Below are 24,717 nucleotides of genomic sequence, written 5' to 3' on the forward strand. Positions count from 1 at the left end.
AACTCCCGGTGGCTCAGCACTTCAACTCCCCCTCACATTCCCAATCTGACCCTCTCTGTCCTGGGTCTCCTCCATTCCTCCATTGCCAGAGTGAGCAACACCGGAAATTGGAGGAACAACACCTCATATTCCGCTTGGGTAGCTGCGTCCGGCGGGCATGAACATTGAATTCGCCCAATTTTGCTAGCCCTTGCTGTCTCCTCCCCTTCCTTAACCCTCTAGCTGTCTCCTCCCATCTCCCCGCCCTCGGGCTCCTCCTCCTCCCTTTTTCCTTCCTTCCCCCGCCCCACCCCCTATCAGTCTGAAGAAGGGTTTCGGCCCGAAACTTCACCTATTTCCTTCGCTCCATTTCTCCAGCATTTGTGTGTACCACTGAAGAATATTGATCGATATTGGCAAATTTTGGGGCATACTGCAGGACACAATTTGAAATGCTCTTCTTCAGAATAGCTGGTAAATGTAGCAATAGTCATAGCAAGTCCATCCTGTGGCATCACATAATATAATAAAGGTAATACATATGTGAATCATCATAATAGCTCAAAATTATCAATTTTCTTCAACCTTTTATAGTTCAGACCATACAGAAAAGTTTATAATACTGATATTTTATATTGTATTTTTATATTCTCCAAAATATTGAAACACACAGATCATTGTACAAATATTCAGGCAATTCATTATCAATAAGTTGATCAAGTCCAAATTCATCCTCGAGTACAGTCTTCTCACATGTAAATGAAAAGGAAAGGTTAGATTTACATCCAGATTCAGATCCTGTAGAATTTAGTTGAACAAGGAAATTACATTGTATTAATGACTATAATGTCACCAAAACGTTTTTGTTGTTGATCATTTTACAGAATTTGGAAACAATGTCAAATATCCAGTTTCATTTATTTGTCAGGACTTTGGCAGCGAGTATCATCATCTTGAGATGGTAGTGGCAAGACATCTGCTTGGATTTTTGCAGGACCTCTGGTGAAGGTACTCACACATTGCTGTTGGAACGGTTGTTCCAGGATCTAGAGTCAGTGATAATGAAGGACAGGTGATACATTTCCAAATCGTACTGTGGAGTAACCTGCAGCCAGTGAAGTTCCCATATTCGTACAGCCCAAAACCCTTCTTGTGGTGGAAACCTTGGATTTGAAAGGTACTGCTGAGAGGCTAGGCAAGTAAATAGAGTCTGCATTAATTTATTCCCCCACAGTGGTAAATATTAGGTAGACATTTGGCTTAGTTGCTTTTTAAATGCCCATGTACACAATACTGAAGTCCATGAACCTAAAGTTCAGAAACACGGTACCACACATGGTCACCACTAGTTAATACAAAGAACTGAGATGATATACAAAGACAGGATATACAGCTGAAAATATTAATACCATTTGTCATTGCACCGAACACAAAAAAATGCAGCAAAGTCTTTCACTTTAAACAGAATACAATTAATTCAGGTCAATGTGCAACTTAGAGATCAGATAATGCAGGTGAGTTTGAGATAAAGATACAGTGAGAGATGGAAGTTTTCCTTCAGCTCTTACTGTGACTTAGTTTAGTTTAGAGGTATAGTATGGAAACAAGTCCACACCGACCAACAATTACCCCAGCGCTAGTTCTATATTATCCCACTTTTGCATCCTATACGCAAGTGGCAATTTACAGAAGCCAATTCACCTACTTTGGGTTGTGGGAGGAAACCAGAGTACCTAGAGAAAACTCATGAAGTCACACGGAGAACATGCCAACTTCGTGCAGACAGCACCCACAGTCAGGATCGAACCCAGGTCTCTGGCACTGTAAGGCAACAGCTCTACCACTGCGTTACTGATATTTGTTAAATCCAACATCAGGCTTCATTTCACCTTGTGCGATCGTCAAAACAAAATTATGACGAGTAAGGAAGGATCATAAAACAGCACAAAATAATTTCATGCAAACATTGATTTTGACAGAAAGAGACTATTTTAACATGGATAATATTGTGGCTCAAACTCTAGCAAGTTGTCCTTAAGGCTGCACTCCATTCCCAAAAGTTATTACAACAATTCATCTTTAAACACAATTTGTCATGATAATAGATTGTCAAAGTTAGATTATTGCTTTAAATACACTAAATGATTCTATATAAATACAGTCTTTGTCAGTTGAGAAATAGTTTAAATGAAATCATTAAATTTGTATCGTACTAGTTTATCAATGCAAAATATTTCTAACAAAAGCCTTTTTCTGCAGCCATTCTATGTCTTGCAAAAGTCACATTATAAATAAGCATAATTTTTACAATTACAATTTCTTCTTAACAAGTCAGTAAGAGGTTGTGTTGTGATAATGGAGTGTCGTAAGGCTGCATTTTATGGTTAAAAAACCCCAGCAATTTCTACATTATTTTACATAGTCTGCAAATAACATTTTAACCAGGTCACAACTAGTTCAATTTGTAAATAAATGTCCATTTCAATTTGTATATAAATGTCCATTTTAAGGAAGACAGAGGAGCCATTCTTTCTTCTGCACTTTATACAAGAGTCCCATTTTTTCTGTCGTATTTTACCGCAGGTGTGAAGCTTATGGTAGCATACTCTGTTGCGTTTTCTTTCTGATTTACTCGAACTTGTTTGACTGTTTTCCGAGACTTTTGTTGGATCACCTGGACTTCAGCATAATGGACATCTTCCAGCTTCTTCTTATTCACTACAGCATAGACTGGTATGTCAGGGGCTACTTCATCATAGGCAGGAGAGTCTTCATGTGCCTGCAATATGGAAATAACAAATAATGGGATTTTCAACTTGAAAATGTTGATCCTGTGTCAATGAAACAATTCCCTTTTGTTTGTTTGTTTCCTGTAGTGTAGAGCAAATAAGGGAGGGGAAAGTCTAGGTGATCAGTAGCAGTGGTGGATATATTATCAATGAGTAGATCATGCACTTCTGTTGAGCAAGATTCTACAGCCTGCCTGGTGCCAGATCTGGGATGTCTTGGCTCAGATACAGAACACTGCTAAGAGGGAGCATATATTGGTACCAACAACATAGGTAGGAAGAGGCACAAGACCCACAGAGTAAATTTAAGGAGTTACATAGAAGAATCAAAACCAAGACCTCAGGTTGTAATCTCAGATCATTCCCTGTGCCATGTACTAGCAAGGGTAGGAAGACAAGACAGATGAAAGCATAGCTAAAGGCTTGGTGCTGGGATAGGTAGGACCTGTACAAGAACAGAATGTAACTAAACTGGAGGGGAACCAATATCCTTGCAGCTATTTTGTGAATCGTATCCAGAAACACGCTGTGAAGGCTGGCAGTAGAGTCCTTTTTACACCATCCACAACATTTAAAAGCTCATCGGCAGTAAAATCTGGTAAAAGAATCTCATTATTACCCCCCAAACACTTCTCAAGATTGTCTGTTTCTATGGAATAATCTAACTCTGCGGGTATCCTCCAATGTGTGGGAACAGAGTTTGCTGATGTGTTTCCATGTGAACTGTTCAGCCTATGGACAGTTCTCAGGTAACCCAAGGAAGGACTATACTTGGGGGAGGGTGGGATATCCTGGAGGCACCATCCAATGAGTTGTATTACAGGTCTCCCAAACAGTCAACTGGAAGAGGAAATGGTGGAAACAGATACGATTACCATATTCAAGAGACATTGAGACATGCAAGGAGGCATAGAAGTATGGATATAATGGGCAAATGTGATTAGTGAAGATGAGCAAAAAGATTAGCAAGGACATGGTGGGCTGAAGAGCCTGGTTCTGTACTGTACAACTCTAGGTCCTAATCTATATTGTTCAATACAATTACCTGCACATGTTTACCATGTCTTGCCCTGGTGTTAGAACCTATAAAAAAAGATTAAAAAAATTAGTATCATATTTGAGGCAAAATAGAAAGTAAACATTTGTTTACAACTATATAAAAAAGCCTAGAAAGTTGGGATTCCTCCATCGAGACTGATTGTAGGACTTCCCAATTGACAAGATTGCACTTTTCCATTTTAAAATTAGTTGGCACGCAATAGATGATATGAGAGGGGAATTTGCCAATCTCTCCTTTTCAAGCACCTGCTTTTCCTCTGTGTTTCTTTAATTGTTCTATTAAGGGCACACAGCTGAAAGAAAAGCGTTCATGTGCCCTGATCCAACCATCAAGTGATACTTCTGTGTGATGGTACTACTCATTAAATGCTAAATGTTTAAAATTATTGTTGTAAAATCCAATTAGGAAAAGGCTTCAAGTCTGATAAAACATGTGACAACACAGGATATTAGCTTAGCACGCCCCCACTGAAACCCCAGCAAAGCAATTGCAGGATCATTACAAAACATGGCCTACTTTAAAACAAAGGGAGACACACAAAGAATAAAGACAGCGCAGTGGTGCAGCGGGTCGAGCTGCTGCCTCACAGCATTAAAGATCCGGGTTCGATCTTGACCGCGGGTGCTGCCTGTGTGCTCTGCACTTTCTCTCTGTGACCACATAGGTTTCCCCCGGGTGCTCTGGTTTCCCCCACCACATCCAAAAGCAAGTTCATAGGTTAACTAGCTTCTGTAAATTATCTGTCATTCAATCATGGCTGATCTATCTTTCCCTCCTAACCCCATTCTCCTGCCTTCTCCCCATAACCCTTGACACTAATCAAAATCTGTTAACTTGTACTTGTTAATATTGTCTTTTTGCATACTCGTCCTAAACTAGAGTTTTCTTTTATTTCCGCTTCCCTTTCCATGCACCACAAGCTTCTGATTTCAAGCTTGTTTTGGGGTTTTTTTTGGGGGGGGGGGGTTTTGAGTTGCCAACTCCGTCAGAAGGTGGCACCACCAGCAAGATAACCTTTCCGCATCTGTGCCCAGTGACATCCAGTGGTCTGAACCAAGTGGTGCACCACACAGTAAAACAAAGCAGTCTTTGTAGCAGTGCAAGGAATGTGCTACTTGATGGTTAAATATTAGCCAGGACACCCAGCGAGAATGGCCTGATAATAAAGAGTTACTGCATTCAAATGAGAGAAGGCACCTTGGTGGGCAGATCACCCTCCCACCTTCTCACACAGCAGTGCCTGGATAGTACGCACAATCACCAGTGATAAAAGAGATGAAAACAAATAATAAGTAAGTAAAATGTAAGTTTTGGTCAGTACAGGAAAGATGTTATTGCACTGGAATAGGTCCAAATGAGATACCGAGGTTGTTGCCAGGGCTAGAAAACTGGGCATGAGGAAAGATTGGAGAGGCTGGGCTTGTTTTCTTTGGAACTAAGCTATCTAAAGTTGGACCGAATCGGGGTGCATAACATTATGAGGGCCTAACAGAGGAAAGACAATGCCTTACATGGGTGGCCAAAATTCAGAGGGTGTAAATTTAGAATGATTGGTGGAAGCAAAAAGCAATGAGGTAAAGTTTCTTTTCACCCAGACGGCGGGGCTCTGGGTGAGTGCCTTAAATTCACTGCCTTAAATAGTGGTAGAGGCAAAAGCTCTCATTGTGTTTAATGAAATACCTGGTGAACAGTCAAACAGCTGAGAGGTCTCAGTCCCTGGACCTGGTGCTCGGTGGTCAGGTCAGGCAGCGATATTTCAGCACAGATGTGATATAACGATGAATCTCCTGTGTCAGATCCAGCTGAGGATTTATAGATTTGCTGTTTTTATTTCATCCTAGAATTAATTAACGGGTTACCGACTCTCCTGAACACTCACCTGTACTGTTCTTTTTTGATTTACTTTTTTCGGATTTGTTCCTGTGGGAGAAAAAAGTCAGTTAGTGAAATTTGTAATTAAAGGGTATATTTTATACATACACTTGCGCCGCAGATAGGCGGGCTTGAATACCAGACTGAAGTGTCACAAAAGAGGGAATAAAGGTGAAGGACTTTTCAATGGGAGGAATGTCAATACTGGCGCTCTGAGAGTCAGTTTAAGACAGGCTGCTCTTGTGTACATTATTAATTCAGACTTTAATATTGTATGATTCCATTTTAAATCAACAACAAATTAGACAATAAAGGGAGAGGCAAATACGAGTCCTGGGAAAATTACGTAATTCCTACCATGCACCAAGAGGGCTGCTTCATTAATAATTAGTTTAGTTTATTGTCACGCGTATCGAGGTACAGTGAAAAGTGTGTTGCGTGCTAACCAGACAGCAGAAAGACAATACATGATTCCAATCGAGCCATCCGCAGTGTACAGATACATGATATAGGGAATAACAGGAATAACGTTTAGTGCACAATAAAGTCCAGTAAAGTCCAATCAAAGATATTCTGAGCATCATGCAAGATTTGTTAATGACATTAAATTAGTCAAGAGCCATACTGCATGAAAACTGCCCTTCTGCCCCACTTCCTCATGTTGATCAAGACGACCCATCTATGCTAGTTCCACCTGCCCGGATTTGGCCCATATCCCTCTGAACATTTCCTATCCATGTATCTGTCCAAATATTTTTTAAATGGTGTTACAGTACCTGCCTGACCTACCTCCTCTGGCAGCTCATTCCATATACCCACCACACTGGGTGTGGAATAGGTGCCCCTCAGGTTACTATTAAGTATTTCCCCTCTCACCATAAACCCATGTCTCTGATTCATGATTTCCCCCACACTGGGTAAAGGACTTTGGGTATTTGCCCAATCTGTTCCCCTCATGATCTTACACACCGCCGTAAGATCACCTCTCAGCCTCCAACACTCCAAGGAATAAAGTCCAAGCCTGCCCAACCTCGCGCTGTTGCTCAGACCTTCGAATCCTGGCAAAATTCTCGTAAATCCTCTTTGCACCCTTTCCAGCTTAACAACACCCAAATCATTATTGAGAATTGTGGCTATTACTGCATTTTTCCTTTGTAACTTTTAACACAATTGAGGTTGCAACTCTGTGCAGTCGCTGCTTATCATTCACTTCGTCTTTTACAAATAGCCCATAATTCTTGGTTGTAGTTTCCCAGGTTGGTTACCTGCACAGTTCTGTCAATCTAAATCAAACTGTATCTGCTGTTTGCATCTCCTCTCTCCCCGCAAGGCTCAAAGGTATAGATTTCATTTCCTGGTCTAGCTCCTCTCATTTTATCTTCTGAACATAACGTTTCTCCAACCAATTGCAACTGATCACAAAAGGTTTGATACTTGGAATAAATGTGCAAGGCTCAGACTTTGCCATAAAATTATTCTCAACTTCTACTTTACAATTGCACGGACAGGCCTGTCCTGCTCAGGTCCACCCATAGCTATCAGTCCAATCTGCAGATAATAAATAAACCAAACCAATCACTATAGATGAGGACTTTCCATATGACACAGATAAGAGATTCCTTTTACACATTTTCACTACAGGGTCTTGACCAAATAACTTAATCATTAAATTAATCTCCATTTCATTCTCAGTTCTGTCAGTGCCCCTCTAATCCCTGCCCTGTGGGGCAGCACAGTGGCACAGCGGTGGAGTTGCTGCCTTACAGTGACAGAGACCCAATCTCAATCCTGACTGCGGGTGCTGTCTGTATAGAGATTGTATGTTCTCCCCGTGGGCTTTCTCTGGGTGTTCCAGTTTCCTTCCACGTTCCAAAGATGTACAAATTTGTCAGTTGATTGGCTTCCATAAAAATTATAAATGTTCTCATGCGTGTAGGATAGTGCTAGTGTACAGGGATCGCTGGTCGGCGTGGACTCGGTGGGCCAAATAGCCTGTTTCTGCACTGTATCTCAAAATCAAACTTTGCCATCCACCACCACAAAAAATAATTGATTTTTTGATTATTAATGAAGCTCATGTTAGTGGTTATGGAATGTAGGGTCACCAAGAACCAAATATTCAGGTGGAGGAAGGTAGAAAGTGTTATTCAATGGTAGACACAAAATGCTGGAGTTACTCAGTGGGTCAAGCAGCCTCTCTGGAGAGGAGGAATGGGTGAAGTTTCTTCAGACTGATGCAAGGGGAGGGGGCAGGACAAAGATAGAATGTAGTCAGAGACAGTGAGACTAGTGGGAGAACTGGGAAGGTGGAGAGGATGGAGAGAGAAAGCAAGGGCTATCTGAAGTTAGAGAAGTCAATGTTCATACCACTGGGGTGCACACTACCCAAGCATTATTCATGATGATCAATGCTGCGGCCAATTGATAATAGACACAATGAAATGGATTCAAAATCAAACTCAGCATCAAAATGTGCATAGAAAACCAGTAGGGTTCTAACTAACACTACATTATACAAAATACGTTGGGACATTTTCAGACTGGGCTGTTATGTAGTCAATGAAATCCCTTTCTAAATGAACGTGAAGTGATAAATGTCATGAACAGCCAAAGCAATAATCAGTGAAACTTAGTCAGAAAGCAGCCTCAGAGGTGGTGATGGGAGCAAGAGATCTAGGGAGCAGAAGGCCAAGCTCACCCTGGTGACGAGGTGGCACAGCTGGGGATCTACACGTTCTCACCGAGACTGCATAAACCTGCTGGGTGCTGTGGTTTCCTCCCACCTCCAAGGTCATATTGTGAATTTCCCGTTAGTGCAAGTAAATTGCAATACAATGAGAAAGTGGAATAGATTACAGAATGGTTACAGAAAAGAAGGAAGTCATTTAGGCAAAATACCTTCAGGCAAGAGGTACAGAAGTGTGAAAATGCATACCTCCAGATTCAGAGGCAGTTTCTTCAATTCAATTCAACTTTAATGTCATTGCACAAATACTGAGTATGGGTAAAACGAAATGCAGTTTTGCGTCAGTCCGTAGTAGTAGTGCATATAGAAATTTTTTTTAAAAAGATACAGAATAATCAAAAATACAGAATAATTAAACAATGGGGACGGAGGGACAGGAGAAATCTATCGGCGGGACTCCGAGTTCAGCAATGTGATGGTATAATTGTAGAAGCTGTTCCTCATCCTACTGGTACGAGACCTGAGGCTCCTGTACCGCCTCCCTGATGGGAGGAGGGCAAACAGTCCATGGTTGGGATGGGAGGGGTATTTAATGATCTTCCCAGCCCGTCTCAGACACCGTTTTCGGTGGAGGGCATCCATGGCAGGGAGCGGGGCACCGATGATGTGCTGCGCGGTTTTCACCACCCGTTGTAGTGCCTTCCTGTCCGCAACAGTGCAGCTGCTATACCATACCGTGAAGCAGGTGGTCAGGATGCTCTCGATGGTACAGCGGTAGAAGTTGGTCAAGATCTGGGGGGACAGGTGGGCTTTCTTGAGCCTCCTCAGGAAGTAAAGGCGCTGCTGTGCCTTTTTGATCAGCTTGGAGGTGTTGAGGGACCAGGACAAATCCTCCGAGATGTGTACCCCAAGGAATTTGTAGTTGGAGACGCACTCCACCTCAGTCCCGTTTATATGGATGGGGGTATGACTGCCTCCTCTGACCTTCCTGAAGTCGACAATAATTTCCTTCGTCTTCTTGGAGTTGAGGACGAGGTTATTGTTGGCACACCAGGTTGTCAGGTGCTGGACCTTCTAAGCTGTTATCAGGCAATTAAACCATCCTATCACCAACTGAGTGCAGTCCCGACCTATCATCCACCTCACTGGAGACCCTCAGACTATCTTTAATCAGACTTTACCTTGCACTAAACTTTATTCCCTTTATTGGGCATCTATACACTGTGAGCATCTTAATTGTAATCATGTATAGTCTTTTTTGCTTACTAAAACAGAAAAGCTTTTCACTGTACCTCAGTACATGTGGCAATAATAATAAACTAAACTGAATTGTTCTGGAAATATAACTCCAGTATATACAGTGGATGAACTGGGTAAGTGTCCTTGGAGCTGAGAAGAGAGAGAGGAGATTTGGATAGCACGCCACAAAAAGCTTTTCACTGTGCCTTGGTACACAATAAACTAATCCATAATTTATTTATTGGCCTTCACTAGAGCAACTTTCTAGTTCCACTTTCACTGAAACTTATTGCAATTTTTTTCTCCACTGCATATTTATCCAACTCCTTCCTGGTGGCCACAAAGGCACCTGCCTCCTCCACACCTGCAGGCAGTACATTCCAGATTCCAAACAACCTGTGCTACAAAGCTACACTAAACTATTAGAAATGTTACTTGTCGCTTTACCTCCCCCCTTGACTCCATTCAAGGACCCAAGCAGTCGTTCCAGGTGCGACAGAGGTTCACCTGCACCTCCTCCAATCTCACCTATTGCATCCGCTGATCTACATCGGTGAGACCAAGCGTAGGCTTGGCGATCGCCTCGCCGAACACCTCCGCTCGGTCCGCTTTTAACCAACCTGATCTCCCGGTGGCTCAGCACTTCAACTCTCCCTCCCATTCCGAATTCGACCTTTCTGTCCTGGGCCTCCTCCATGGCCACAGTGGGGACCACCGGAAATTGGAGGAGCAGCACCTTCGCTTGGGCAGTTTATACCCCAGCGGCATGAACATTGACCTCCAATTTCCAGTAGCCCTCACTGTCTCCTCCCCTTCTCAGCTCTCCCTCAGCCCTCTGGCTCCTCCTCTTCCTTTCTTCTTCCCGCCTCCCCTCACCCACCCTACATCAGTCTGAAGAAGGGTTTCGGCCCAAAACGTTGCCTATTTCCATCGCTCCATAGATGCTGCCGCACCCGCTGAGTTTCTCCAGCACTTTTGTCTACCTAAAAACTCAGTTCCCTTCCTCTTTATGTTTTATCCATGACCTCTAATCCTTGAGCCCTCCCCCAAAAGGAGCCTATTATACACTCTGTCCAGACCCGTCACCATTTCATCTACTTCCACCAAATCTCCCCTACATTTTCCTTTCTCCCAGCCTTTCTAATCTACTAAAGATAGACACAAAAAGCTGGAGTAACTCAGCGGGACAGGCAGCATCTCTGGAGAAAAGGAATGGGTGGCATTTCGGGCCGAGACCCTTCTTCAGACTGAAAATCAGGAGAGAGGGAGACACAGAGATACAGAAGGCCAAGGTGTGTTTCTAATCTACTGTTGGCCCTCATCCCTGGAAATATTCCTGTTCATCATCTCTGGATCCTCCTTAATGCACACACACCTCCCCAGTAATATTGTAACCAGATTGAACAATACTTCCTTGAGATTGCGGCATTTTAAAAAAAAATATAAGGGCAAGCACGATTTTCCTGCTTTTATACTCAATACCTCTATTACTCTTGAATCTATAGTTCAGAACTGAGTAATAAAAACAGAAAATGCTGCAAACACTCAGCAAGTCAGGCAGCATCTGTGGAAGGAGGAACAGTTCACATTTCAGCTTCAATACCCAGACTTGTGTGCCTCATTAACGGCATTTTCAATCTGCCCATGCTCCTTTGAACGATTTTTGCGCCCATATTCCCGTGTCCCTCCTACACCCCATTTAGAATGGTAACCTTTATTCTATATTGCTTTGCCAGTTTGTAATCTGAATTTCAGAGGCAGGGTATATTACGCTCACATTAATATATGACACAATCTGTACTACCCGCTAGGAATGAATTTTTTAATGATTATTGCTTCAGCAGAAGCTTGTACACGGAACTTGAGCTAGAAAACAAAAGCCTGGGTTGAACTGTAACCTCAAGAGCAGAACAAATGTGACAATTCTTTCCCAGACAACATGTCTGGCATGAAAAATTTGCTAATTTCACTCTATATGCCCCTTAGTGTTGTACAATAGTAACTTACATGAGGTAATGAAAGATCAGCTCACACCACTTTACAAGGGGAGACAACAATTTGCAATTGTTTTTTATTAAATCAGGTGGAGCTGTAAGCTAAATATGTGATGAGACAGGTATTCAGCCCACAAATTCGCAACTGAATCCTGCACCACAAAACAGAGAAACCACACTAACAGCTCACTAGAATTTAAACCCATCTTTTAAATATAAACAAGGTCTGAACATAATAGATCCTCCATACATTTCTGCAGTGTACAGGAACTAATGGTGTTAGAGCATTGCAATTGCAAACTGTAGATTTGCAGATCAGACTCTTTATTATCACATGTACAGACGTACAACAAACTTCTTTTTTGCACAAGGCACTTTGGCCTTCATCAGTCAGAGTATAGATATTGGGGGGTGGGGGTCATGTTGCAGTTATACAAGACGTTGGCGAGGCCACATCTAGAGTATTGCGTTCAGTTTTGGGCACCCAGTTATAAGAGGTTGTCAAGCTGGAAAGGGTGCAGAGAAGATTTACGAGGATGTTGCCTGGAATCAAGTGCCTGAGCTATATGGAGCAGTTGAGCAGGCGAGGACTCAATTAATTGAAGCGCAGGAGGATGATGGGTCATCTTATAGAAGTGTATAAAATCGTGAGAGGAATAGATCAGGTAAACACATATAGTCTCTTGCCTAAAGTAGGGGAACCAATTTCAGAGGACATAGGTTTCAGGTGAGGAGGGGGGGGAGGAGAGAGAAATTTAATAGGAACCCGAGGGCTAACATTTTGTTTTACACAAATGGTGGCAAGTGTATGGAACGAGCTGCCTGAGGAGGTAATGAGGCAGGTGCTATTACAACTTTTAAGAAACATTTAAACAGGTACATGAATAGGGTGGGTTTAGAGGGATATGGGCCAAACACAGGCAGGACTGACTAGTGTAAATGGGACATGTTGTTCAGTGTGGGCAAGTGGAGCTGTACGCCTCTATGAGTTCAGTAAAGATTTGCCATATGTAGGCAAAGAAATACTGGGAGAATTTGTCAATCTATTTTTAGGTGAAATGTCATATCATTACTTTATTATATGTGTTTATGTACTAGTGGTCCCCAGTCACACCTTACCAATGATAAAAATAACTAGTAGCAAAATACTGAAGATTCAACAACTGCATTGTAATAGTGTTGCAAGTATTTTAGTGAATTGTATAGCTTCAGGCTCCGGTTCACTCTCAAATATTGACAATTAAATTGATAGTCAAGGCATTATTGGGGGGGTTTTTTGCCAAGCAAATGTCTAACTCCCATTGTAGTCATCTACACCTCCTCCCCAAGTTAACCTTGTGAGCCTACAATATGGGCAATTGTGAGAGCAAAATTTCTGTTGTTACTATGTCTGGCACCTGGTTTCCAGAAAGAATTGTACCATTGGTGAAAGTTTGCCGGACAGCAGTAAATCAGAACATTATTCATTGTGCAGGACTCTCTGGTACTTCCGTCCACCCTCCAGCTGTGTTTGCAAATCCCCAACATTACACCACCAGCTGTTAGACTTCTGCATAAAGATCCCTCTGAACCTCAATGAAATGACGATCCAAGTCAGAAATATCATTGAATCACAATCAATGCTTTTCAGTTTACAAATGTTCAGAGGAGCTCATCCCTCCATTTCCCTCAAATCCTTCAGCCCTATTGCCCTCCAATTACATCTTCTTCGGCACCTCATAAATACAGTGCCGAATCCTAGAATTGCCTCCATAAATATCTCCTCATTCTCCAAAGCATTTGATCTCGTTTTTCGTGACACTTGTATGATGAGTGTTTGACAGCACTGGGTCTGATCTTGCTGGAGTTTAGAAGGATGAGGGGGATCTCATTGAAACCTACCAAATATTGAAAGGCCTAAGATGTGGATGTGGAGAGAATGTTTCCAGTAGCGGGTGAATATACGACCAGAGGGCACAGTCTCAGAATAAAAGGATGTACCTTCACAATAGAGATGATAATGAATTTCTTAAGCCAGAGGGTAGTAAACCTGTGGAATTCATTGCTGCAGATTGCTGTGGTAGCCATCATTGGGTCTTTTTAAAGAAGGAAATTGATAAGTTCTTGATTGGTAAGGGCATCAAAGGTTATGGGGAGAAGGTAGGAGAATGGGGGGAAATAGATTAGCCATGATCAAATGGTAGAGCAGACTCAATGGGCCAAATAGCCTAATCCTGCTCCTCTGTTCTTTGAATGTGGGGAAAGAAGTTTGGTTTTGATCACTAGGAAACAATTGAGGTTAAGAGTTTTTTTTAGATAGGCACATAGATATGCAGGATATGGATCATTTGCAAGCAGGTAAGATCAGATTAATTTAACATCATGTTCAGCACAGACATCATGGCCAACAAAGGGCCTGTTGCTGTGCTGTTATGATCTGTGTTCACAAACACCCGAGTGGAATTAATTCTCGCCTTGCAATGTTTACCATTAGTTTCGTCAGGTATTTTACACTTTCTATATAGGCAGAGATAGATGTATATTTCCACTTCCAAGCAATGTAGAAATGGATAATGGGGCAAAGTGTTCATCACACTGCCAGCAGAAACCAGCTTAACACAAACTACAAGCTTTATCTTCATTTTGATAAAGACATGAATCGCGTTCAAGGTCTCTATCATTGGAATGTAACTTTTGCCACAGAAGAGCATGAATTTTAGAACAGGCTGTTCCAGTTTGTTCCAGAGAACTGCACACGCCAGAACAGCCCAAAGTCCCCACCAACTATTCAGTCGGTCCCTGCACAATATGACATCAGCAAAGCCTACTGAGACCAACAGCATCAATGGTGTGATGGAGCCGATACACAACGCTCAGATCAGGGTCCATTCCCAGACCTGAATAAAGAAATAAAGTTCAGAAGTCACACGAGCATTCAGCCCATCGAGTCAAGTCCGCCATTCAATCATGGCTGATCTATCTATTCCTCTCAACCCCATTCTCCTGCTTTCTCCCTGTAACCGTTGATGCCCTTCGTAACCAAGAATCTGTCAAAAAAAAACAAATGTTGGCCTTCACAGCCGTCAACGGCAATTGATTCCACAAATTCACCATCCTCTGAATAAAGAAATTCCTCCCCATCCCGTTTAAAAAGGTATGTCCTTTTATTCGGAGCCAAATGCCCTCAAGTCCTAAACTCTCCAACTAGTGGAAATATCTTCTCCACATACACTCAATGTAGGCCTTGCACAATTTAGTAAGTTTCAATAATGTACCCCCTCATCCTTCTAAACCCCAGCGAGTACGGGCCCAGTGCCGTCAAACGCTCATCATATGTCAACCCATTTTCCCCCAGGATCTTTCTCGTACACATTCTCTGGACCCTCTCCAATGCTAGCATATCCTTCCTCAGATATGGGGCCAATGCAAAACTGTTCATAATAATACAAATGTTGTCTGATCAGTGCCTCGTAAAGTCAGCATTACATCCCTGCTTTTATATTCTAGTCATCTCAAAACAAATGCTCCCTGTCCCACTGTTCGAGGTAATTGAAGAGTTCTCGATTCGAACTCGGAGAATGTCCGCAGAGGGTCGTAGTTCGTTCGTGGATGTCACGTAGCGGCTCGTAATGCTAACAGTAGGTACTCGGGCCACCCGGTAACTCGTGAAGTTTTTTCATCCATGCAAAAAAAATGTCCACGAGTAAAAAAATACTTGTGATGAAAAAAATGGTTACTTTTTATACCTACCGTTAGCATTACGAGCCGCTACGAGACATCCACGAACTCCTACGGACCTGCTACGGACATTCTCCGAGTTCGAATCAGGGGAAAACTCGGGAGAACTCTTGAATTACCTCGTACAGCGGGACAACATTTCATTGCCTTCTTTACTACTGGTTCAACTTGCAAATTAACTTCTTTGGGATTCCTGTACCAGCACTCCCAAGTCCCTTTGCACCTCCAATTTCTGAATCCTCTCCCCATTTAGAAAAGAGTCTACGCCTCTATTCCTACTACCAAACTGCACGACTCCACACTTTGCTTCCCTGTATTCCATCTGCCATTTAATTACCCACTCTCCCAACCTATCCAAGTCCCCGGTAGACAAAAGTGCTGGAGAAACTCAGCGGGTGCGGCAGCATCTATGGAGCGATGGAAATAGGCAACGTTTCGGGCCGAAACCCTTCTTCAGACACTATCTGCCTCTAAAAGGGACATATTTGGCACAGGAGAGAGTAAGATGGCAGGAGACTGCACAACAGAGATGTGGAATGTCAGCTGCGAAGGGTGGATTAACTGTGCATTGAGGAATATGAAGCTATAGGAACAAAGACCTAAAGGAGAGTGGCACAGACCAACTTTATCGATCTTCAAAAGAGCTGGAACACACGCGATAGGCCGAACGGCCTCCTCTCACCTACACGGTTCCAATGTACTGAAGTTCTCGTTTGCCAAGTACATTAAAAAAAAAACCCTGTAGATTGCGCCCAATACTGTCTGAGTATTAATCCACCCCCGGCTTCTGTGGAGGGCTGATTTGGAATCCTCCCGGGACTGGCCCGGGATAGACACGACAGCGACTGGCGTGGGGTAGATCTCCCGGGACTGACCCGGGTCACATCTTCCCGGGACCGGCCTGGGATAGATACATCGCCCCGGGGCTGAGCCTCGCCTGGCCCGGGACACTTCACACAATCTGGCAGTGACAACGCTATCTTTATAAAGCAACTTCGGATCAGAGCTAAACTTATTAACAACTTTTCTTCCTCCGGGAAACCCCTGCGTTAAAAATAAAACAGCGTCGGAATATTTGCGTTCACTCTCTACAAACTTATGTGAGCATTTACGTTGCTGAGCGATGGAGTTTCGCTGTAATTATTTCAACAGGTTTAACGCGGTTTCAACCTCCCTTGGAGTAAACCAGGGCCACATATCTGAGTGACGCCTCAAATAAACCCCAGTGTCTGGGCGAAATATTTTGAAGATGAGTCAGGGCTAAAAGATGAATATAACTTTTTGTTTGAAAAGTAAGTCATGAAGGGAATCAAATCAACACAGAGAAGGCAGCGGCGGGCGGTTTGTCAATCCCCCGGCTGCCTGTGTTAAATCCACCAGGAAACTGGTAAACAAACTCGAGTAACTTTAACTTCACGGGGCCAGCGTTAGCAGAGGGTTTAACCCTCGACCAGTACTGCTAAAGGTTAAACGAAGAGGTAGGTACGTGTAAAATAATGGGTCTTACGCGGTTGTGCAGAGCCGGAGGACGTTCCCCATGTCCCCCTCGGCGCCGTGCCATCCACGCTCTCCGGCCACTCCTCGACGTAAGCAGCCCAAAGCAGCCTCGGTAACAGTCCCCTAATGTCTCATCAACTCTCGCCTCTTCCTCCTATCCCTGGCACAGGTGACCGACAGACGCTCCGAGCCGCGAACTGGGAACCGGGAAGGTGCCCACGAGTCTGACGAGGGAAATGTTATATGCGTGACACAACAGGTGTATCAACTATTTCTATCCTGCAATTCACCAATCATTCATTCCATCCTATTTATGTTCGGTTCCTGCCTGTATTGGTTTTGCGTAGGGCAGGAAGGCGGTACTTGCGTTTTGACATTAGTCATTTTTCACAATACTTCAGTTTGTGGTGTTAAAAAAAAAAACCCTGGCCAGAACGAAACATTATTTGTATGAACGAACTTCTTATAACCCTAGTCTGCTCCACCCTCGATCGGCAGAGGGAGAGGAGGAGCAAAAACAGAAAGCACAACGCAAAGGTCAAAATGCTCACCACACAGTTGTAAGCGGGCGTGGGCAAAGTCCTGTGTGAAGTCTTCCGTGTGTGTCCGTCAGATGGGGCAGGTCTCCACCTACCTACTTCTTGGCCTTGCTCTTCCTCAGACACACAATGCTGGAGTAACTCAGCGGGTCAGGCAGCATCTCCGGAGAAAAGGAATGGGTGATGTTTCGGGTCGAGACTCTTTATCAGACCCTGGGCGTTCTTTCAAGAGGCCGATGTAAAACAACTTGTGCATAGTCTTGTTGGAGTCATGACCATACAGCACAGAAACATGCCCTTCAGCCCAACCGGTCCCTGCCGACCACGATCCCCCATCTAAACTAGTCCCATTTGCCCTCGTTTGGCCCAGCTCACTCTAAACCTTTCCGACCCATGTGTCTGGCCAAATGTCTTTTAAATGTTGTTATTGGATCTGCCTCAACTGATGTCTCAGTGAAAGTTGAAGGTTTACTCTTGTGGAATGCTCACTGCAAACATTGTAAAAATGTTTAAATGTTGGTAATTCCACCTGAATTCTGAATTACTGAAACAACGGGCAGAAACATAGGGCTCTGGGCTCTATGTTGCTGCCTGTGAGAGCATGCTGTGTACAAATTGGTTTCAGCTTTCTACATCACAGAAGTCCCCATAAATCTGAAATAAAGTTCAATGTCTGTAAGTTATTACATGACTTTCAATTTTTGTCAAGACAATTCTCTTGCTGTCATTGCAAACATCCTAGTAGAAACCTTAATGGTGATCATGGCACAGGAAGACATCCAGTTCTGATGAGATGTCATCAGCTTAAATGGTAACTATTTCTGTCTCCATGCTTGCTGCATGGCCTGCTGAATATTTCATGCATCTTCTGTTTTATTCTAATTACATGGAGATAACAGACTTACTTTACATATCATTATAATGAAACAATGCCAATGATTTGGTCAACTAGAATCAATGGGTCATGACTGCTGTAACATTGGATCACTGTAATGCAGCTGGTAGAGCTTCCTCAAGAGATCTGGGCTTGATCCCGACCTCGGGTGCTGTCTGTATGGAGTTTGCACGTTCTTTCTGTGACCATGTAGGTTGCCTCTGGGTGCTCTGTTTCAAGGGTCAAGATAGAGAGAGTCAACAGTGTTAAATTGTCATATGTACCAAAACTGGAACAATGACATTCTTACTTGCAGCAGCATAACAGGCCTGTAAACACAGTACTTACTCAGTTGACAACTTAATAAACAAAACAAAAATCAGTAAATTAAAAGAAATATTAGTGCAATACAAAAGTCTGAATTCCCTCGTGCAACCAAGACTGTTCATTGTTTAGTTGGTGTTTGTAGTGTTGTTGGGAAGAAGCTGTTCCTGAACCTGGAGGTCACAGTTTTCTTGACCCTTGACTCTTCTCCTTGTGACCCCCATGAGTTTCCTTCAGGTGCCGTGGTTTCCTCCCATACCCCAAAGGTGTATGGGTCTGTTGGTTAATTGGCCCTCTGTAAATTGCCCTGAGTGTGTAGGGAGAGGATGAGCAATGGGAATAACATAGAACTAGTATGAACAGATGTTCAACGGTTAGCATGGACAGGGTGGGCCGAAGGGATTGTTTCCAATGCTGTATCTCTAAACTGAACTGAAAGTAAACTAGATTATTCTACTGTGTAGGAAGGAACTGCAGATGCTGGTTTAAACCGAATATAGACGCAAAAAGCTGGATTAAGTCAATGGGACAGGCAGCATCTCTGGATGAAGTCTGAAGAAGGATCTTGACCCAAAACGTCACCCATTACTTCTATCCAGAGATGCTGCCTGTCCCGCTGAGTTACTCCAGCATTTTGTGTCTAGATTATTCTACTTTTGACCCTAGATTAAAACAGACCTCAAAAATTCCCCTTAGAAATCAGTGGTTACTTACAGTATATATCTCAATCAGTCTGAAGGAGGGAAGCTACCCAAAATGTTATCTGACCATTCCCTCCAAAGATGCTGCCTGATCTGCTGAGTTCTACCAGCATTTGACTTTTTGCTCACATTTCCAGCACCTGCAGTTCATTGTGTCTCCCTCTATCTCCTTACCTTGAGAACACATGAAAAGGATTTTGCAATTGTGTACTTCTTGTTAAACCTGCTTCACATATCAGGCATTTCTCATATTTGGGTCACACCCAGAAAGCCGTTTGCAAGCTGTCAAGTAGTGGAGCGTAGCAAACTAAAACCATTAACTTTCGTCCACCCAGGACTAGATGATGCTCTATCGCCCAAAACCATCACCGTCAGTTTCACTCATCATTGACAGAAACACTGAAAAATCGGGACAAACAAAACCATAAAAGGCACAAATTTGATATGATGATAATACAAAAGAAAAATGCTGCAAATTCTGGAATCTAATTAAAAAACAGTAAATGTTGGACTTGCTCAGAATTTCAGGGCAGTGTCTATGAAGAGAGAAACTTTATCATGAGTTCACGACGTAGGAGCAGAATTAGGCCATTTGGCCCATCAAGTCTACTCTGCCATTGAATCATGGCTGATCTATCTTTCCCTCTCAATCCCATTCCCCTGCCTTCTCCCCATAACCCTTGACACCCTTACAAATTACGAATTTGTGCATCTGCCTTAAAAATACCCATTGTCTTGGCCTCCACAGCTATCTGTGGCTGTGAATTCCACGGATTCACCACCGTCAGACTATAGAGATTCCTCCTCATTTCCTTTCTAAAGGTACATCCTTTTATTCTGAGGCTGTGTCCTCTGGTCCTAGACTCTCCCACGAGTGGATCCTCTCAACATCTACTCTATCGGGCCTATTACTATTCAGTAAGTTTCATAAGGTCCCCACACAACCTTCTAAACTCCAACGAGTAAAGGCCCAGAGACATCAAACGCTCATCATATGTTAACCCAATCATTCCCAGGATCATTCTCTCAAACCTCCTCTGGACCCTCTTCAACACATCCTTCCTCAGATATGGGGCTGAAACCTGCTCATAATACTTCAAATGCAGTCTGAACTAACGATTCAACTTGCAAATTAACCTTTTGGGAATCCTGCACCAGCACTCTCGTCCCTTTGCACCTCCAATTTCTGAATCCTCTCCCATTTAGAAAATAGTCTACACCTTTATTCCTACGACCAAAATGCATGACTGAACACTTTGATATGCTGTATTCCATCTGCCACTTCTCTACCCACTCTCCCAACCTAACCATCCTTCTGCAGAGTCCCTGCTTTCTCTGCACTACCTGCCCCTCCACCTTTTCATTGACCGTAAATGTTACCTCAACAAAAGGAGATCAATTATTACAACGTAGAACAGTGCAACACAGGTACAGGCCCTTCGGCCCATCCCGTCTGCACCAACCATGATGCCAATCTAACCAATCCCATCTGCCTCACGTAGTCCACACCCCTCCATTCCCTGCCTGCTCATATACATGTATAAATGTCTCCTAAATATCTCATCTGCTTTTACCACTTCTCTTGGCAACACATTCCAACCACACCACTCTGTGTAAAAAATACTTGCCTTTCTCATCTGCTTTAAATGAACATAGCCTGAAGGGATAAGAACATGTACCTGTTAACCTGCTCCATTATTCTGCAGGGTCCTACCTAGATGATCTGATCTACGCATCCATCCCTGATTTTCAAACCCTCTGACTCCATCTAGTTTCACAAATCTGCCTTATATTCTATGATTCAGCCTCCACGATTCTCTGAATTGGAGAACTTCAAGGGTTTTCAACCCTCTGAGAAGAGAAATTCCCTCTCACGACCATCGTAAATGGAGGAATCCTTATTTCCTCTCTGACGGTAAAAGCATCCTTGCCACCGCCATTCCATCAGGCCCCAGACCTTACATGTTTTGATAAAATCAGCACTCACTTGTTCATGCTCTAATAATGCAATAAATGTTAACCTTGCCAGCAATGCCCAAATACCCCAAAATAAATAAACTAAATAAAACTTTGTTTAGTTTGATTATTACAGGTATTTGATTTCATCAAACTTAATTGACATACCAATCTTCCTCTCTTGTTCTCTCTCTCACTCTCTCTCGATCTTATTCTATCTCACTATCTCTCTCTCTCTCTCTCGATTTTACTCTTTCTCATTCCCTCTCTCTCGAACTTACTCTCTCTTCTCCTCCTCACTCTCTCTCTCTCTTTTTCGCTCTCTCACTTTCCCACTCTCTCTCCCTCTCTCTCTCTCCCTCTCTCTCTTTCCCTCTCTCTCTCTTTCTCTCTCTCTCTTTCACTTTCCCCCTCTCTCTCCCTCTCTCTCTCTTTCCCTCTCTCTCGCTTTCCCTCTTTCTCTCTCTCTCTCTCTCTCTTTGTCCCTCTCTCTCTCTGGCCCGTTTCTTCTCAATCATAATTTTCCCGTTAGCGTTCTGCAGAGGCAGGTGGATAACTTTGTACCGATACCCCTCAGCAGATACAGCCAAGTACTGCCGCCCCCCACCCACACTCCCCTCGCCCTGCTCTCCCCACTACAATCTCCCTGAACTGGCCAGCAGGAAATACAGAGTGGCATCGCACAGACATACCCATCACTGCATCATTCATTAAATGCCTACTTTGCAAATGTCACAAAACCCTGACCATAACAAATTATTGCAATATGGTCTGAACACAGGATTGGCACGGCACACAAGAATGGTTGGGAATTTGCAGCATCATTGGTTTGAAGTTTTAATTCTGCTATTTGCTTTTTAATAACTAATCCCATTTGCATTCCTGAGCAATCAGTACAGGCTTTCAAAGGTCAATTTGCCCGAGAATATTCAACGAATGTGCTGCGTGCAGTACCCACATCACTTGGCACTTGTTCTAATGCCCAGAGTGCAAAATGATAAGATATAATCATTGTTGACTAGAGAAAAAATACATACATTTTAACTTTTATGGCTGATTCGCACAGTAACAACAGGATTGTTGAAAATAATTTCTACGGATTGGATTATAATTCACAATGTGGGCCCAACACCTGAGTGAAAATTCAAATCCACAATGCCACATTTCCCCCATGAATGCATTCCATTACTAAAGATTCAACAGAGAAGATACAAGTTTTGTAATTATAGCTGCACAGTCTGACTGGATTAGCAAGTGTACGAGACAGTCATTGATTCATACAGCGTGGAAACAGACCCTTTGGCCCAACTTGCCCAGACTGACCAACATGCCCTATCTACACAAGTCCCATGCCTGCGTTTGCCCACGTCCCTCAAAACCTGTCCTAGCCACGTACCTGTCTAAATGTTTCTTAAACATTGCAATAGTACCTGCCCCAACTACCTCCTCCAGCAGCTTGTTCCACACACCTACTGTCCTTTGTGTAAAAGAGTTACCACTCAGGTTCCGATTAAATCTTTCCCCCCTCACCTTAAACCTATGTCCTCTGGTTCTCGATTCCCCTACTCTGGATAAGAGACTGTACGTTTACCTGATCTATTACTCTCATGATTGTGTACACCTTTATAAGATCACCCCTCATCCTCCTGCCCTCCAAGGAATCGAGCCCTGGCCTGCTCAACCTCCCCCTATAGCTCAGGTCCTCGAGTCCTGGTAGCATTCTCGTGAATCTTCCCTGCACCCTTTCGAGCTTGACAACATTTCCTATAACATGGTGCTCAAAACTGAAAAATACTCTAAATGCAGCCTTGCGAACGTCTTATATAACTGCAACATGACCTCCAACTTCTATACTCAATATTCTGACTGATGAAGACCAATGTGCTGAAAGCCTTTTGACCACCCTATCTACTCCTGTGTTCAAGGAATAAAGTCCTAGCCTGCCCAACATCTCCCAAGAGCTCAGCCCCTCAAATCCTGGCAACATCCTTGTCAATCTTCTCTGCACTCTTTCCAACATAGTGACATCCTTCCTATAGCAGGGTTTGCCAAAGCTGAACACGTACTTCAACCAAACCTTGATCCATTCCTCTCACTATTTCACCATTATAGTTAACTAAAAGGAACGGTGATGTTTAAAGGTTCAAAGGTCTTTTATTGTCACGTGTACCAATTAAGGTACAGTGATATTCTAATGTTTTGTTTAGCTTAGTGATACAGTGTGGAAACAGGCCCTTTGGTCTTTGGGATGTGGGAGGAAACTGGAGCACCCGGAGAAAACTCACATGGTCACAGAGAGAAGGTACAAATATGATATATTTTTAAAAATGTGCTTGTTAACATGTAGGTAGCTGATTATTGCATATGGAGTTAGTTATTGTCTTTAGTATAAGTTAGTTGAATCAGTTTAGATAGGGCTTTGGCTTTGGGCTTGGTTGTGTGCTTATTCTGGTGTTATAGCACAAGTACTTTGTGTTTTAATTGTAATTTTGTGAATGAGTCCATGTTTCAAAAATAATCTTCCGATCATTTTATGAAATACTTCATCAGTTAGTTTTGTTCGCCCTGCATGTTTTTATCTACTCAGTCCAGTGATGTTCCTTTCAGTCCAGAACATTTCAATCTCTGATGTTGTCAGTTATAAAGGAGCAACATTGTAAAAGAGTCCCATCTCGCACATTTATCATTCTGTAATCGCTGATAAGTGCCTCATGTTGGAATCCTGAGATTCAGCAATTATGTCGGAGGAAGATTAAGAGAAGAAGCCTGCACCAGTTGGGAACATCATCAATAGATTGAGTTAAATCTGTTTTACTGAGAACAGAGCCTCTGAACAACAGACTGACATTCCGCATTAGTGCCAAACTGCTGATAAACGCACCAGCCTGCTTTACGGGATGGGTGAGAACCATGGCACCAGCAAAGAAAGCATCGAGCATAGTCATGGACTACATGATTGTAATTTTTGTAATTTTTGTCTTTCCTCCTAGTCCATGGGGATTCTACTAAGCTGGTCATAAAAAATATTCGATAAATAAAACATATTATCAGATATCTATTATCGTATTCTTGAACAGGCCTCTCATACGCTAAAGGTGAATTCCTGATCTCCCAATCTACCTCAATGCCCTTCTACTTTTATTATCTGCACTTTCTCTGTAGCTGTAATACTATATTCTGCACATTTGAATGACATGTACATGTGTGATATAATTTGACTGGATAGCAAAGAAAACAAAGTTTTTCACTGTTTCTCGGTACATGTGGCAATAATAAATCAATCCCAAATATTCATCTTCCCATTGTTTAAGATGGCCAGACTCTAGTATAACCCGTACATAGCCTCCATCTGTCTAGTTTAGTTTTGTTTAGAGCTACAGCGCTGAAACGGGCCCCACGCCGTCCAGTGAACCCCGCACATTAACACTAAGGACAATTTACACTTATCCAAGCCTACTAACCTACAAACCTGTATGTCAATGGAGTGTGG

At 42.9% G+C, this 24,717-nt stretch overlaps 1 protein-coding gene across 1 annotated transcript; it reads right to left on the reverse strand.

Moving 5' to 3' along the window:
- Positions 1–1,949: 1,949 nt before the first annotated feature.
- LOC116991301 (uncharacterized protein C11orf52 homolog) lies at positions 1,950–17,271 on the reverse strand. The gene is made up of 4 exons (XM_033049819.1): positions 16,844–17,271; positions 5,708–5,748; positions 3,814–3,851; positions 1,950–2,758 (listed from the first exon to the last, which is right to left on the reverse strand). Exons 1-4 carry the CDS (start codon positions 16,873–16,875, stop codon positions 2,522–2,524), a joined length of 348 nt encoding a protein of 115 aa, XP_032905710.1. The 5' UTR covers positions 16,876–17,271; the 3' UTR covers positions 1,950–2,521.
- Positions 17,272–24,717: the final 7,446 nt, after the last annotated feature.

The sequence above is a fragment of the Amblyraja radiata genome, chromosome 33, assembly GCF_010909765.2.
Source record: "Amblyraja radiata isolate CabotCenter1 chromosome 33, sAmbRad1.1.pri, whole genome shotgun sequence".
NCBI classification, from domain to species: Eukaryota; Metazoa; Chordata; class Chondrichthyes; order Rajiformes; family Rajidae; genus Amblyraja; species Amblyraja radiata.

What these genes read in the sequence shown, in the direction of transcription:
- LOC116991301 (XM_033049819.1), bottom strand. Translation starts at nt 16,875, where the DNA reads ATGGGGAACGTCCTCCGGCTCTGCACAACCGC. An exon ending in ATCAAAAAAGAACAGTACAG is followed by an intron (nt 3,852 to 5,707) that starts GTGAGTGTTCAG and finishes CTTTTTTTATAG; the next exon opens with GTTCTAACACCAGGGCAAGA. An exon ending in GACATGGTAAACATGTGCAG is followed by an intron (nt 2,759 to 3,813) that starts GTAATTGTATTG and finishes TCCATATTGCAG; the next exon opens with GCACATGAAGACTCTCCTGC.